General features: G+C 32.8%; 2 protein-coding genes across 3 annotated transcripts in view; both read right to left on the reverse strand.

The window, feature by feature from the left end:
* LOC145328365 (disks large homolog 5-like) lies at positions 1-10,005 on the reverse strand. Its single transcript, XM_080171991.1, has 10 exons — positions 9,884-10,005; positions 7,622-7,754; positions 7,134-7,242; positions 6,648-6,810; positions 5,707-5,863; positions 4,779-4,894; positions 4,287-4,397; positions 3,383-3,502; positions 2,839-2,933; positions 1-246 (listed from the first exon to the last, which is right to left on the reverse strand). The coding sequence occupies exons 2-10, from the start codon at positions 7,638-7,640 to the stop codon at positions 243-245; spliced, it is 894 nt and encodes a 297-aa protein (XP_080028117.1). The 5' UTR covers positions 7,641-7,754; positions 9,884-10,005; the 3' UTR covers positions 1-242.
* Positions 10,006-10,225: 220 nt separating this feature from the next.
* Positions 10,226-13,256, reverse strand: part of LOC145328366 (uncharacterized) — a 151,958-nt gene continuing 148,927 nt past the window's right edge. The window contains exons 49-53 of one of the 2 annotated variants that reach the window (XM_080171995.1): positions 12,614-12,704; positions 12,067-12,221; positions 11,684-11,773; positions 10,817-11,180; positions 10,226-10,485 (exon numbers count right to left, since the gene is read on the reverse strand). In XM_080171995.1, the coding sequence (XP_080028121.1) occupies positions 10,253-10,485; positions 10,817-11,180; positions 11,684-11,773; positions 12,067-12,221; positions 12,614-12,704 (933 nt within the window). In that variant the 3' untranslated portion in view covers positions 10,226-10,252. Of the gene's footprint in view, positions 10,486-10,816; positions 11,181-11,683; positions 11,774-12,066; positions 12,222-12,613; positions 12,705-12,782; positions 12,823-13,256 lie in introns of those variants that run through there. The other variant, XM_080171997.1, reaches the window with a different exon arrangement.

The following is a 13,256-nucleotide window of genomic DNA, read 5'->3' on the forward strand; positions in this document are numbered from 1 at the left end:
TTTACTAGGCAACAATGTTTATTTTTAAATGATAACTCTATTTTCTATCATCTATAAAATACATTTAATATATCCATATAATAATTATTATAATAACATCATCATACAAAATTGATCCCTTTTCAATATTACAGTTATAAACAAATTATAATAATACATTAATTTAAGTTTTATAAACTATAGTCAAAAAACACTAAATGTAAATAAATTCTAATTATTATATATTTCTTTAATCTACCGGGCTACCTAAAATTATGATCAGTTCATTTTTTGGTATTAAATTCCTATGATGATAAAGGGAGGGGTGATTATCATAAAAATCTCGTAATCAGAGTATGAGGGACACTTAGTAAAGTTCACATATAACGTCCTGTAATAGTTATTTATCGGATTGTATTATAGACAACTTTCCGCTGATATTAAAATGTAAAATCAGTTTTGTTCGCCATGAGGGGCCGCAAGCCCCGGGGGCTAACAAACTTTATATTTATTTATCATTCGTGGAAAATTGCCTGTAATATGATGCCATACATGATTTTTCAGTTTAACTGAGAACCGGTTCTAGTCCAACGGATATTAATCGGTTTCGAAGCCATACTGAAAAAATATTAATCCTTCATACCGTGCTTACAAGTTCTTTACAAAAGTATCACCTCCCTTTAAAGATTCTATATAATGATCTAATGACAAATAACATATAAATTTAAACAATTCAAAAATCTAATCCTAAAATTATTTTCATATGTTAATGATTTTTTTTTGTATATTTTTGCACATTTGATTAAGATAGCTGCACAGTATTGTGTACATTTTTTATTTACAGTAATCTTTCAAATTTAAATTTGACAAGTTTTTGGAAGAAGAAATCACTTTTATTATTATTTATAATATATAATTATTATTTTTGTTTATCATAGATTTCATTAATTTCAATTATCAACAGGAAGAGAGAGAGAGAGACAAAATATATTTTTATCGCATCGTATTATAAACAGCTTTCCGCGTATATTAAAAAAAATAATAAATAAACATTTATTAGTCCGAGGGGCCGAAGGCCCGGTCTAACAACAACTGGTATTATTTAATTATTTTTATTTTAATATTCGTGGAAAATTGTCTGTAATGTGATTCTTAACATGATTTTTAGTATGGCTGAGAAACGGTTTTAATCCAGCGGATATCAATCGATTTCGAAGCCATACAATTTTATCGACTGTGTGTCTGTAAAAAATATTTTGGCATTTTAAAGCCATCTTATTTTTTATAAAAAAAAGAGACAAAAAAAGTTTCAAAACCTGAAATTAATTTTATGTTTGCCTAAATTGCAACTATAAATAGACTTTCCTAAATTTATTCTGCGTTTCCTATGTCAAAATTATATTTATAAAAGACACACTCTGACTACAACAATGCATATAATTTAAATATTTATTAGTTTTTTTTCCACAAATTTAAAATAAGAGTTTAAAAAAAAATATGTTAAGAATTTCTTTTTTCATATATCAGAACTTTTTAATTGACAATTTTTTAAACTGTTTTATTTAATATACTAAAGGCTCCGCTACTAGAGGCCTCTAGGGACACTTGGGGGATGGGGACTAGGGATATCCCACCCATACATTAAATTTTAGGCTTTTAAAAGAGAAAGTAAAAAAAACATTTTTTTTCTTCCAGAGGCAATTTCTCATGGGAGGGTTTATGGTACGTTCACCTAAAATAGTTAAAAACATTCCCTGAATTAGAGTTTTATTGAATAGAAGAACCATATCGGTTAAGATTCTTCGTTATGGACAGAAACAGAGGCATCATGTTACTTTTATAGAAGGACTTTTTTTAATATAATAGACAAAGTGAAAACTAAAAGAAATAATAAAATGCTACATGATATTACACAAAAACATTAAAAAATAATGATAAAACTGGTTTCTAAATTTGCATAAACATTGAAATAACTGGAAGACAATAAATTCTTATTTTTACAATATCAATTATTCAAATGATAAAATTAAGACATTATTTAAAATCTTAAACGTAAAATTAATTTAAAATCTTTTCCATTGGCATATTTTTAGTCATTATTACTAGTCATGCAGCTAAATTTGATATATTTTTTTCTTTCCAAGATCATATATACATTAAATTCATTTATTACATCCAATAATTTTATAATTTTTGAGTCAAGATTATAAATTTCATAGAATTTCTTAAAGTAAATTCATATGACAAGTTTCAGTTCAAGGGTAGCAATATTTTTTCAACATTTAAAAATCAGGGATCTAAAGGGATAAGACAATGGCCGATAAATTAATGTATTCCCCCAATGTTGTTAAGCCAAAATAATAAAACGTTATTATAAAACTTTGGGTACTAATTAATAGCTTTTACCACCTCTCTCTATGTTCTAAAAAACAACATTTTATACTATGTAGTTTTAAGAAATTGTGCTAAATAGTTGAAATAGTTCAAAACCGCCCATTTAAAATCATCTTTAACATTTATTATCTGGGAGGGAGGTGACATTGGGCTGTTTATTACAATAGTCCCCAAAGTTTTAAATAACGTTTTCTTATTCGTTGACCAATCAACTTTATGAACTTTTATCAAATTATGATTGGTTGATTCATTAAGTTGAGTGTCCAACGGTTTCAACCACTCAATGTTATCTACAGAATGGATAATTTTGTGTGTCATCATTGGGGATGTACATCATTTATCGACCAATGCCTTATCCCTTTAGATCCTTGATTTTTTATGCCTCAAAGGTATCGTCAGAAATGATATTCGAGAATTTATTGATTCCCCAAAAAGAAAGATTGTCATATAATTAATATATCCTACCAGATAGTTCCTGTGGGCACCCACAATGTTTTATTTTGTTCTTGTTCAATTTTGGTCACAATTTGTGTACACATCAACATGAAATTAGCGCTTGCCTGAAAAATTATATTATATGAAAGCGTTTAAATAATGGATGGAAATGGGTGTTTTTTTGTCAATTTAGTTTGCTAACATCGAACCCATTTATTGGTCGTCCAGTACGAGGGGAGGGGATCGTTATTTTAGCCCGCTGCAAGTTTTCCTTTATTAAAGAACATGATTATATGGTCGCATGCCCTTCAAACAATCAACCCTTCGAATGCACGACCTTTGTCTGGAAGTCCTAACTGTGCATGGTACTGAGATGTGCCTGTTTTTGGCCAAGGCATTCCCCCTACTCTAACTATTTATGTTGCGCACCTGACATAGCAGCAGTAGGAACCAATTTTAATGTCTTTGGTTATGACGCCGGTATTCTATTACCTTCCCGACAACGAGCGCAGCGGATGCGCTACGTGTCGCGCCACAGGATCCAGGTACACTGGATAAAAAACAGCAACAATACCTGTATAACATCAGAGATGACATGAGTGTATTCAGTTTCCAGCTTGTTCGTCAGCTCAAATATATTCTTAGCGTCCTTTTGATTCATTTTCTCTGCATTATACCGAGGATCTTTTACCTCCTGTAAAATAAAAGAAAGCATTTAAAATTACAGAATGATAATAATAACATTAAAACCTCTAGACGTACTTGATGAAAAGGGTGAGGTAAGTCAAACCTCCACGAATGAGAAAACATTATCATAAAACTTTGGGGACTAGTGTTATAAACATCCCAATATCTCCTCCCTCCCTGGCTAAAAGTACTCAGAGCCTTGATTCGGCTGACAGAAAATAGAAAGGAATTCATGGAGGAATAATGAAAATTAATCCCACAAGTATACAAGTAAGTAAGTAAGTGTAATGGGTTAATGATTCATTTCTACACAATTTCAAAATAATACAATTTATTTTCTACTCATCTTAAAGTGACAAAAATATACAAATAATTATAAAAGCCTGTCATACTTTAATAAAAACTAACTTAAATTATAACAAATTATGCTAAATATAATAATATCAGAACTGTTTTAAAAACAAATGAAAAATTAATTTGAGTCATCTAGCGGTGATTTTTAGAACTATATATAATACAAACAATATTTAAGAATTAACAGATATGTTTCTCTGTCAATATATCTGCCTGTAGCTTAAGATTTCGATAACAGCTGAATCGAAATGGTTGTCCTTTTAAGTAAAGCTTCTTAGAACTTACAAACTTTTATTATATCTTGAATTGTCTGTACTAGAAGTGCCAATCTTTTACATAAATGATTTCAATCTGTAGAAGCGGTAATTTTGTTAATCATGATTAGGGTTGTACATGACAACGTCAATTGTCATATTCCCTAAGATCCACAAACTTACCTTAATTTGTTTAAAGCTCTTGAATTTGATGAGTAGAACAATTGGGAAAATATTATTCTGGTGTAACCTTTCCACACTACCAATATGCACGTCCAGTATACAATGCTGATTCTAAAAATTAAACATAACATTTTTACTTGACTTTATAATTCACTTTGTCTGTCCGTCCGTAACGCAATTAGAAAAGTTTGATTTTCTCGCCTGCTATAGAAGATAAAAGGCTGAATTTTTCAGTAAAGATTCCTATGACATACGCGCATCAAATCCTTATTTAAATCCTAAGCCTTGTTTTTAAATTATTCTCTCTCTTTTCTATGACAACTGAACATCTATAACACACACTATCCATTTGTCCATTCCATGATTTTTTATGCTTCGCTACTTATGGATGTTGTCACCCTTTATCATTAAATAGCGCAGCAATGACAATGTGCTCGACTTGTCACTTGTAAGGGAAACCACCACCCCATCCCAAAATTTCTAAGCCTGTACCTGATTACTGATGTCTCTGATAGCATTGAATGAAGTGCACTCATAATGATTTCCGCGCCGCCGAAAATCCACAAAAGTATTTTCAATCATGCCAGCCTCCAGAGCTGCCATATTACCTGGAATAGTTAGGTTGGGTTAAGTAAATATTAATGTGTGTTTTTGAGTTCACTTTCATGAAGATAGAGGGAAATTGGGATGTAAATTGTAATGGCTCCAATGCTCGTTGGCTTAAAAACTTTTAAAACTTAAAACTGACTTGAGTGTCCAAACTTTTCCAACAATTATTTTTCACTACAGATGGGATAATTATGTGTAACATTTTATTCGGTGTTTTATTAATTTATCGTACAATATCTTATCCTATAAGATCCCTGTACACTGGTTATTTTTTATTTTATTAGAGTACTCGATAATCTGATGTAAGATCCAAGTAATAATAAATCTATTGTAAAGAAAAGAAAACACTAAAGATCTCAGCCACTGATAATTTTCGCTCTATTTACTTTCAACAGAACAAAATTAAGATAAAGAAAAGCAAACAAATCTTGAGACATTTTTTCTCAATAGGTACCTAGGTAATACAAATAATCATATAGATATCACAAACAAAAAAAGAACGGGTATTTATTGTAGATATGCCGTAGTCAAGTTTAAGGAACCCTTAAATCATTCGAGAAAGGAAAAAGATCCTAGAATACCAATAAAGTCTGTAGGTATTTAAATTCTTAATCTTGAAAAAATCCGCTATTTACCTGTATTTGTAACCCTTCTCTAAGATGAGTATAAGAAATTGTCTTTAGAAGAAAAATAATGTTTGAAACTAATTTGCATTGCTTATACATTACAATCAATATCATAGGGAAACGTAAGCTCTTATACTACCTAGTACTTAATTAAAAAGGATGGGTCAAGAAAGAATGTAACTAACCTTCCAGAAAATCAGGTTGGCATCGGACAAACTTGTGAGGCTGATCTGATATTAGTTTGTTGGCCACTGCGTCCGCCAGGGGACCAACTATCAGTACGGGGCGGGTCTGCACGTAGTCGAATTTCTCCACACGGATGTAGCTGGATATCTGATTTTCCTTAAAATAAAATAATAGTTATTTCTCGCATCGTATTATAAACGGCTTTCCGCGGATATAGAATGTACAATTATAAGATTAAAACCAGTCTTTTTAGCCCCGAGATGCCGAAGGATGAGAACCGGTTCCTATCCACCGGATTCGAATTAATACGAGAAACAAGATTAGTTTACTTGAAAACTTATTATTTTTTCTTGTACTAGTGGATGCGCTCCCACGTCTAGGATCTATGTATTCAAATGAGTAAGGAAAGTAGGAAAATAGCCTAAAACCAAACTTTGATATAAGAATAGCCTCAAGCCATCCAGGAACCGAAGTGAAGCTTATCTAAAATAGAGAACCCAATCTGTTTAGTAGCTATTGAAATTTTAAGCTTCAGACAAACAAAGCTTATCTATAATACAAAATAGAACGATGTCTGTCTGACTGTCTGTCCGTCCGTCTGCCCCTTAAGATCTCGGTAACCATTGAACCGATCGGATTCTACTCTTCAGGGAATATACTTCTGGTCCTGTGGTGGTTTTAGGCTACTTTCTTGGGGGGTGGTACACCCTCAACCCCCCCGAAAATAAAAAATCCCCCCTTAATTTTTTTTCTTTTCTTGCTTAGGTATTCATTTTCCCCAAGCTGCTAGTTACTTTATAAAATAGGATAGCTGCTTCGATCCTAGCATCTGGAGGGCCGGACGGGACAGGTCACAAAAATATATGACTTCTCTAAAAAGTAAGACCCATCCGAAACAGCAATTTTTGAGATATTTAGCTACATATAAAGGAAAACTTACCACTAAAGGTCCAGTCTCCGTGTCCGAATAGAAGCTTGCGACGTCTGAATAGCTGGCCAGCTCCTTGCTGTCCCTGCTCGAGGATCTGCCCCCTTTCCTCCGCTTGAAGAAGGACCGTCGTGTTGATGTTGACATTCGACGTCCTCCGTCGCTGTCTATGTCACTGAAAAAGAGGATTATATATATTTTGCATGAAGTTCTCGGAGCTTGTAGCCTATTAATATGTAGTATCTTAGGATATATTAAGATTTTTTGTAAAGCAGATTTTTTTAAATTTAGGAATTAAAGGAAAAATTATAAAAATTATCATCTTTTAGGGATAAAAATTATTTTTTTTTAAGGGATTTTTTGGAGTATTACTGAACAACATCGTGCTAATGAAGTCCATAATTAATATTATGCGGCCAAATATCTAACAGACAACCAATCCTGTTTTGATTGGATGACCTTTGTCTGTAGGTTCCAACTCTGCCAAAAAATGTTTACCTAAGATTTCTTTTGAGCAGAAGCTCCTCCTCAACTTTATATTTGCTAGGAATAATTCCCCAGCTCTGCTTTTCTCCATCAGGACTTAACCACCAGGCAGACCATTGACCTGAACAGGATTTTTTCTGTTGTAGATCATTTTATCACGTGATAATAAATAAATTATGTGTAGAATTATGAGAATTCATATGTTACTTCTATATAGCAATAAAATTATTTAGGATCAAGAATCTACAAGTTATACAAAATTTATAATGTTGTCTAATTTTTTTATATGTGAAGATCATTAATCCTTGATAGGTAACAATTACCAATTTTGCAGCTATTTTACAATCAAATACAAGTAAACATATATTTACACTTTTTTTCTGACAGACAGAAAATTTATAGGCAAAGCAATTTTGAGATAGTTAAGTAACTAAGTAATAAGTGTGACCTATCTATCTTTTCTGAACTAAAATCTATTATTTAGAAAAGTTGTAACATACCTGGAACCCCACTATACATAGTATTCTCTACATATAGTATATCATCCTTCTTAAAGCTGAGAAGATAGGGTTGGTTGGAATCTGGAATTCTATCAAATATTGCTCGCACATAGAAACTGTCACCCGGCTGATCCTGCAAAATATTAAATTTTATAAAATGAAAACAATTGCACAAGAGGGAGGGAACGAAAACATATAATTGTTACCTAATCTAAAATATTTTCTACACCTAAATCTAAATGAAATATCTAAAGCACTACATTAAATTAGAAAGAATTTTAATCATAATGCAGGTGTTTCATCCAAACCTTTTTTCTTTCAAATAACAAGAAGCGTGCAGAAGGGTAGTGTATCAACCACCTTTACACCCAATTGCAAAATAAAATTGGGGGGGGGGGTCTACAGTAAAACCCTGTGCACCACTCAACAATTTGTTTTAAAATTACTTTATAATATTACCTAAGCGATATTTGACAACAATGGATGTAGGATATACGTGGATATATTGACAGGGGAAAATTTGTTATCAATATAGGCCCTTTATAGACCTCAGAAAGTTGTCAGTTCGTTCATCCATTATAAGAGGTGGGGAGGGGATAAAGGGTTTGGATGGGGGGTATTGTTATTTTAGCCTGCTGCGAGAATCACTTTATCAGAGTACATTAAAATCTGGTGCAACATCCAAGTAAATACATATCTATTAAGACAACCGCAGTTATCCAAGAAACAAATGTAATCCTTTTGTTTAATTTTACATCAAAACTTTTATCATAAAAGTTAACAAGAACTGAGAATTAAAATGTTTATACAAAACTACAGTGTTTTTTTTTATGAGCACTTTTTTGAAAGCAATTTTACCCCACTTATAGTTATCAGAATTTAATGATTAATGGCTTATTTTCTTCGTTTTTTAAGGGAAATTATGAAACAACAAAAAAAATTACAGTTTTTGTTGAAAAAGTACAGTAAAGTTGAAAATTAAAAACTTAGGTGTCAACATCTAAAAATGGTTTTAGCGCATTTTTCTTATGCTCAAATAATCAACCTTTTGCAAGAATGGCTGCTAAACACTTCAAAGTTGAGATATAGAGCTAAAAATGTATACAGATACTATTAGGGACATGTACTAGAACATATCAAAGTTTGAAGGTCATATCTCAACCAGGGAGGGAGTACTGGCCCCCCAAAGTCGACTACAGAAAATCCATTTTTTTAAGAAAAATGCGCTAAAACCATTTTTATATGTTGACACCTAAGTTTTTAATTTTCAACTTTACTGTACTTTTTCAACAAAAACTGTAATTTTTTTTGTTGTTTCATAATTTCCCTTAAAAAACGAAGAAAATAAGCCATTAATCATTAAATTCTGATAACTATAAGTGGGGTAAAATTGCTTTCAAAAAAGTGCTCATAAAAAAAAAAAAACTGTAGAATAGGTATATATCACATCGTATTATAGACAATTTCCCGCGGATATTAAAATGAAAAATCATAAGATTTAAGCCAGTTTTGTTAGAACCAAGGGACCGAAGGCTCAGGCCAAGAATAATAGTTTTAATTCTATAATTTTTATTTTAACATTCATAGAAAGTTGTCTGTAAAACGTAGTTATTAATCAGTTTCCAGGCCATACTGGAATTAAATCTTAAATTTCTAGCTGTGAAACTACTCTATAATATTTGTATTTTGTCAGTGCGTCCCTCCGTCAGTATTAGATAGAGGAGACAATGGACTATATATAAATCTTAACCCCAAACTTTACCAACTAATTTCTAACTATTGTACCTTAAGATCTAAATTCTTGCCCTTTGTAATGCCACAAAACTAAACATTATTGTTGCAACACCAAAAAATTGCAAATTTGCAAAATGTAGATTTGACTTCTAGGAATAATTGTTGATGAGTATTTTTTATTTTTTATGAGAAATAAACAAAAATAACTTTTCTTGCAAAGTAAGTTTTTTCATTGGTTTCTAATAAACATTTTTAATTTTATATCCTAACTAATTCTATCTAAAGCAACCAGAAATCCTAAGGCATAAGAATAAGGATGGTAAATTGGTGTGAATGACCAATGATGATAAATAAGATCACCCTTTCTGTAGATTAAAATTATTTGTTGAAAAGTTTGCACACAGCCAGTTTGAAATCCAAAGTTTTCGAGGAAACGAATAAAATAGCTTAGTTTGGGTAACAGTGCAATTTACAGTCCTGTTTCCCATCCTTATCTGAAAGCAATCAACAAAATTATCTGAATCTTACCTTTACAGTTTCATACTGTTCTGGACAGTATTGTGCCAGAATTATCACTTTGTCCGCAGGTTTGGCCAGCTCGTACGCGGCTTGTTCAGCAGTTGCATGTCTGGTGGAACGTTCAGTGTTTATACAAGTTAATAAAAAAATATTCTTATAGTTATTTATCACATCGTATTATAAACAGCTTTCCGCGGATATCAAAATTATAAGATTAAAACCAGTTTTAATAGTCCGGTCCTTCGACTGGTATTTTATTTTTATTTTATTATTCTTAGAAAATTAACTGTAATACTCTGCTATACATGATTTTTCAGTATGGATGAGAACAAGTTCGAATCCAGCGGATATTAATCGGTTTCGAAGCCACACTGGAAATTATCTCATTAGTATAAACACATTCCTCAAATCAGTGCCGTTATACTCCAAAATTTGATCCGCGCTGCGTAGCCCAACATTATAGGCCGGGGAGTCTATATCCACGGAGTGGATAAATATCCCCACAGCGTTGCCCCCGACCAGTCGGACTCCCAGGTCCCCGGATTTTTTCATGACGGGGTAGACAAGGCGGGGTTCTGAGTACTGCGGTGACATCCGGTCTCTGTACCCACCTAAAATGGAAGTAGAATATGTGGATATGTTGACAGAAGAAATTGTAGTCAATTCAGGTTCCTATTATGGTCATAATTTATTGGTCACTTCGTTAATCTAATAGGAGGGGAGAGGGTATATTGAGGTTATCGTCATTTTAGCCAACTACAAGTTTTACTTTAGATAATCTGGTGTAAGATACAAGCAATAATAAATCTATAAGTACAAATATGTTCATTGTTACCCCACTAAACAAAATTTCACCATTTTTTGATATTCAGATATTTAGGGATTTAATATACAGACATATCCTTAGTATAACGTAGCTGGGGTCATTGCGAGTTATTTTACCTGCTGTAGAACCTGGAGGAGTCCTGATGGAATCTGTGTGGGATCCACCTCCACCCTGCTGTTGTGACCGCATGGAGTCAGAGTGACCACTACCAGGTGACCGCAGTGGCGAACTATGACTGCCGCCGCCTGGCGACCGCGAATTGTCCGGGTGCATAGTGCCTGGCGGCGTGCGTATATTGTCTGGCCGCGGGACCATAATACCGCGCATGCTATCCATATGGGAGCCGGAACACAGGCTTTCCAGGTGGGCGGGAGCACGCATGGAGCCCCCAACGCTGGGATGACCGCCTGGAGGTGTACGGATCGAGCCCGGATGGATGATGGAAAGGCCAGTGTTGCCTGGGGATTGTGAATAACGGTCCTAAAAATCATATTGTTTAAAAACACATGAAATTATTTCTATTTTATACATATATTAGTTAAATGAACAACTAGAAGAACAACAAAGGCAAATGTCCTTCTTTGGAATTGGAAATAAATAAATATGTCATATATATCTTTTGAATAATGATCGACAGACCAAAGAACCAAATAAATCATATACTAGATTAACATTCAGTTTGCAGAATCTACACAAAAAAAAGTAGCAGTCTAACTTTTGTACAAGCTGAGAAGAACCTAGTAAAAGTGGGTGACTCAGATTATGAGTAAAAAAAATTAACCGATGAGAGGCCACTATAACTTTTACCATTGGTCAATTACAGTGTATACTGGCCTCTTATTGGTTAATTTTTTTACGTCATAATCTGAGTCAGCCACTTTTACTAGGTTCGCTGAGAAAATCACTTTTCTATAAAACGTTGCTAGGGAACGAACGGACATTTTGAATTATAGAGCAGCTACGCTGCTAAAAATAATACAGACCTGAGGTAAATCTCTGTGTTGACGTGAATGATGAACTCCTCCTTTGTTTTCTGGAGTATTTTTACCTAGCTGCGCTACCATCGCTTCAACCTGAAGACAAAAACAACAATAAAAAATATTATTGAATTAAATGTGCATTTATACGCCACGCCAGGCAATCATGATAAACAAAATAACCCCTAAAATAAATGGTTTGTACCAACCAATCAATATAATTATTTAAGGAAATTTTTTAAGCAAAACTTTAAGTCTTTAAAAACTTTGAGGACCAGAATAATCCCTTCTTGGATAAGGATAGTTCTCAATAGTTTTGCATTTCAAAGGCGGATACTTAGATCCAAAATTTGAGATACATGAGATAAATTACATTTTTACTTGCTCACCTGATGTCTAGTAAGTGTAGAATGATTGGAAATATTTGGGAGGCCTCCCCGCAGGGTTGACGTCGTAGATTGATTTCGGGAAATTTTTGGTGAATTCTTTGGGGTGGGAGACTCGGAGCGAGGGGAGGATTTACTTGGGATGTCTTGTTCCTCGTCTGATATTGATCCTCATAATAAATTCAGTAAACAAAATAAATTACTAGAAAAGGTCAAATAAAGAAAACATAACCAACAACCATGATTTTTAGTATGTAGTCAACTTAAAAATACATTTCAAAAATATAAAATATAATTTTACAGGAAAGGAATTTTTTAGTGACTGTAAATTAAAGTAATAGAATAAGGGAAAACGTGCTATATGTAACCCTGTGCCAACTTTCAATTGGGTCTTTGAATATCCGCCAAAATAGTTGGAAATATAAACACAGCCAAGTTGCTACAAAAAAGCAGAAAGCAATATGTTAGCAGATGAAAAAGGTCCCCACCACTTGGGCTAGGTTATACATTTATATTTTGAAACTTAAGGATTTATTATAAGGATAAATTCCTGATTCATGTTCATCATCCTCTTCCTCGCTTGACTCATCTTGACCTGACTCACTTGAGTCCAACAAGAACTTCTCTGGATTATATTGAACCTAAAAATTTATAGTTTTGGCAAAGATGAATAGGTGAAACACCTAGCAAATCTGTGTACGAAAAACATGAGTAAGAAACAATTGAGTCTTACAAGAACTTCTCTGGATTATATTGAACCTGAACATTTAATGTTAAGTTCCCATGGTTGTGTCCTAATATGTGTATAAATGTGCTCCATATGTTCTAACCAGCACTTCAATGATTTGTATTAAACCTTAAAAAATTGGGGATTGGGCACATATGAATGATAAAATGTTAAAAAGTCTAACAAGAACTTCTCTGGATAATATTGAACCTGAACATTTAAAGTTTTTGGTACAGATAAATAAGTTAAACACTTGGTACAATCTGTGTAGACCTAACATAAGACTCAATAGAGTACATCAGGAACTTCTCTTGATTATATTGAACCTAAACATTTATAGTTTTAGGCACAAGAGTACATTTTTAAAATGTTAAAAAGTAAAGTATTTAGCATCATCTGTCTATAATAAATATGATAAATTTTTTAATTGACTTGAGAGTCAAACAGATATATATTTGGATTTATT

The sequence above is a fragment of the Acartia tonsa genome, chromosome 9 (assembly GCF_053477335.1).
Source record: "Acartia tonsa isolate MP-2025a chromosome 9, ASM5347733v1, whole genome shotgun sequence".
NCBI classification, from domain to species: Eukaryota; Metazoa; Arthropoda; class Copepoda; order Calanoida; family Acartiidae; genus Acartia; species Acartia tonsa.

Excerpts from the sequence above, each read along its gene's own strand:
- LOC145328365 (XM_080171991.1), bottom strand. Across the intron at positions 3,503-4,286 it reads AGAGCTTTAAACAAATTAAG|GAGGTAAAAGATCCTCGGTA; the intron begins GTAAGTTTGTGG and ends TTTATTTTACAG. Across the intron at positions 2,934-3,382 it reads TCATCTCTGATGTTATACAG|GCAAGCGCTAATTTCATGTT; the intron begins GTATTGTTGCTG and ends ATAATTTTTCAG.